Genomic DNA, 1,275 nt, shown 5'->3' with positions numbered 1-1,275 from the left:
AAGACTAGGCTCCTTTTAATGTCCCATCAATATTACCGAGCCAAATGCTAATTATAATTTCCTGTATATATTTATGAATTAGTGTGTTTTGAGCAATTGAAGCATCAAGTCCAACTTTTGTCCGGATAATAGTAAGTGTATTCTTAATAATTACTTCTATCATTTAATTTATGTTTATGCGAGAGGTTGATCTAATTTAGCTTATTTGTATGTGTTTTATATAACAGTCTCCTCTACAACCAGACAACAAACAATGCGCCTTTTTCTGTTGTCGGTCCATGTGGGAGATTATCACCTGAAAGTATATCAACCTAGAGTCACCAGTTAGTGTGTTTTAATAACTATTTCAAACGTAACTTGGGTTTAATTCCGTGTAATATTCCACTTATTCTGTCTATTTTGATTAAGTATATTTTGATTTGTAGTTCCCACCTTCAATCAACAACAAAGACCCAACCTATTCGAAGAAAGACATCGCTGACATGAGAAATAAGTGGGCCACTTATTTTTTTTTTGGTGAAATATGAGAGATATATATATATATAAAAATGAGTAATTACAAAGTAAGTTCAGACCAGCCTCAACCTATGCCAATGCATTCATGCTACAACCATATCACTGCAGCCACAAAAACAAAACAGTATAACACTAAACCAGACCAGACACAAAGCCTCAGTCCACTGTTATGCCCTATTTCCTTAGCCATACTCTATCATTCTGTGTAGGCTCCTTGCTCAATCTTGCTCTGATTTTTCTCTTCACTTCTTCTCTGATAGTGACAGCAACATTATCAGGCCCTATCAGTTGAAGATTTATCCTTGCATTATTCCTCTGGGTCCAAATGAAATATAAGCAGGCTGTCCAGATGAGTGAATGCACATCCTGCTTCAATGCAGGCTTGGGACCAATACCATTGGGTAGTGCAGACATGCTTACATCAACCTTAAAGCCACACCAGGTCTCTACTGCAGCAATGATTTGTCTACTATATAAGCACTCAAAGAAGAGATGACTCTGAGTTTCAACAGCAGTATCACATATGCAACATCTATTATCAGGACAGCAACCAATTGGGTACAGTTTGTCTTTAACCTTCAAACCATTATTCATGGTAATCCAGCTAATCATAGCATGTTTAGGGTAGTTCCATTTGTTCCAAACAAAGTTTTTCCAACTCTGTAAGGCATGTTTAGGTCTCAACCATTCATAGCCACTTCTAATTGAGTATCCCTTAGGATCCTCAGACCATTGGTCATCAATGTAAGCTGGCTTCAT

General features: G+C 36.9%; 1 protein-coding gene across 1 annotated transcript; it reads right to left on the bottom strand.

The window, feature by feature from the left end:
• Window positions 1–690: 690 nt before the first annotated feature.
• LOC141639327 (uncharacterized) lies at window positions 691–1,275 on the bottom strand. The gene has a single exon (XM_074448481.1). The coding sequence runs from the start codon at window positions 1,273–1,275 to the stop codon at window positions 691–693; it is 585 nt and encodes a 194-aa protein (XP_074304582.1).

This window comes from Silene latifolia, unplaced genomic scaffold (assembly GCF_048544455.1).
Source record: "Silene latifolia isolate original U9 population unplaced genomic scaffold, ASM4854445v1 scaffold_340, whole genome shotgun sequence".
NCBI classification, from domain to species: Eukaryota; Viridiplantae; Streptophyta; class Magnoliopsida; order Caryophyllales; family Caryophyllaceae; genus Silene; species Silene latifolia.
This window is presented reverse-complemented; position numbering and strand designations above follow the sequence as displayed.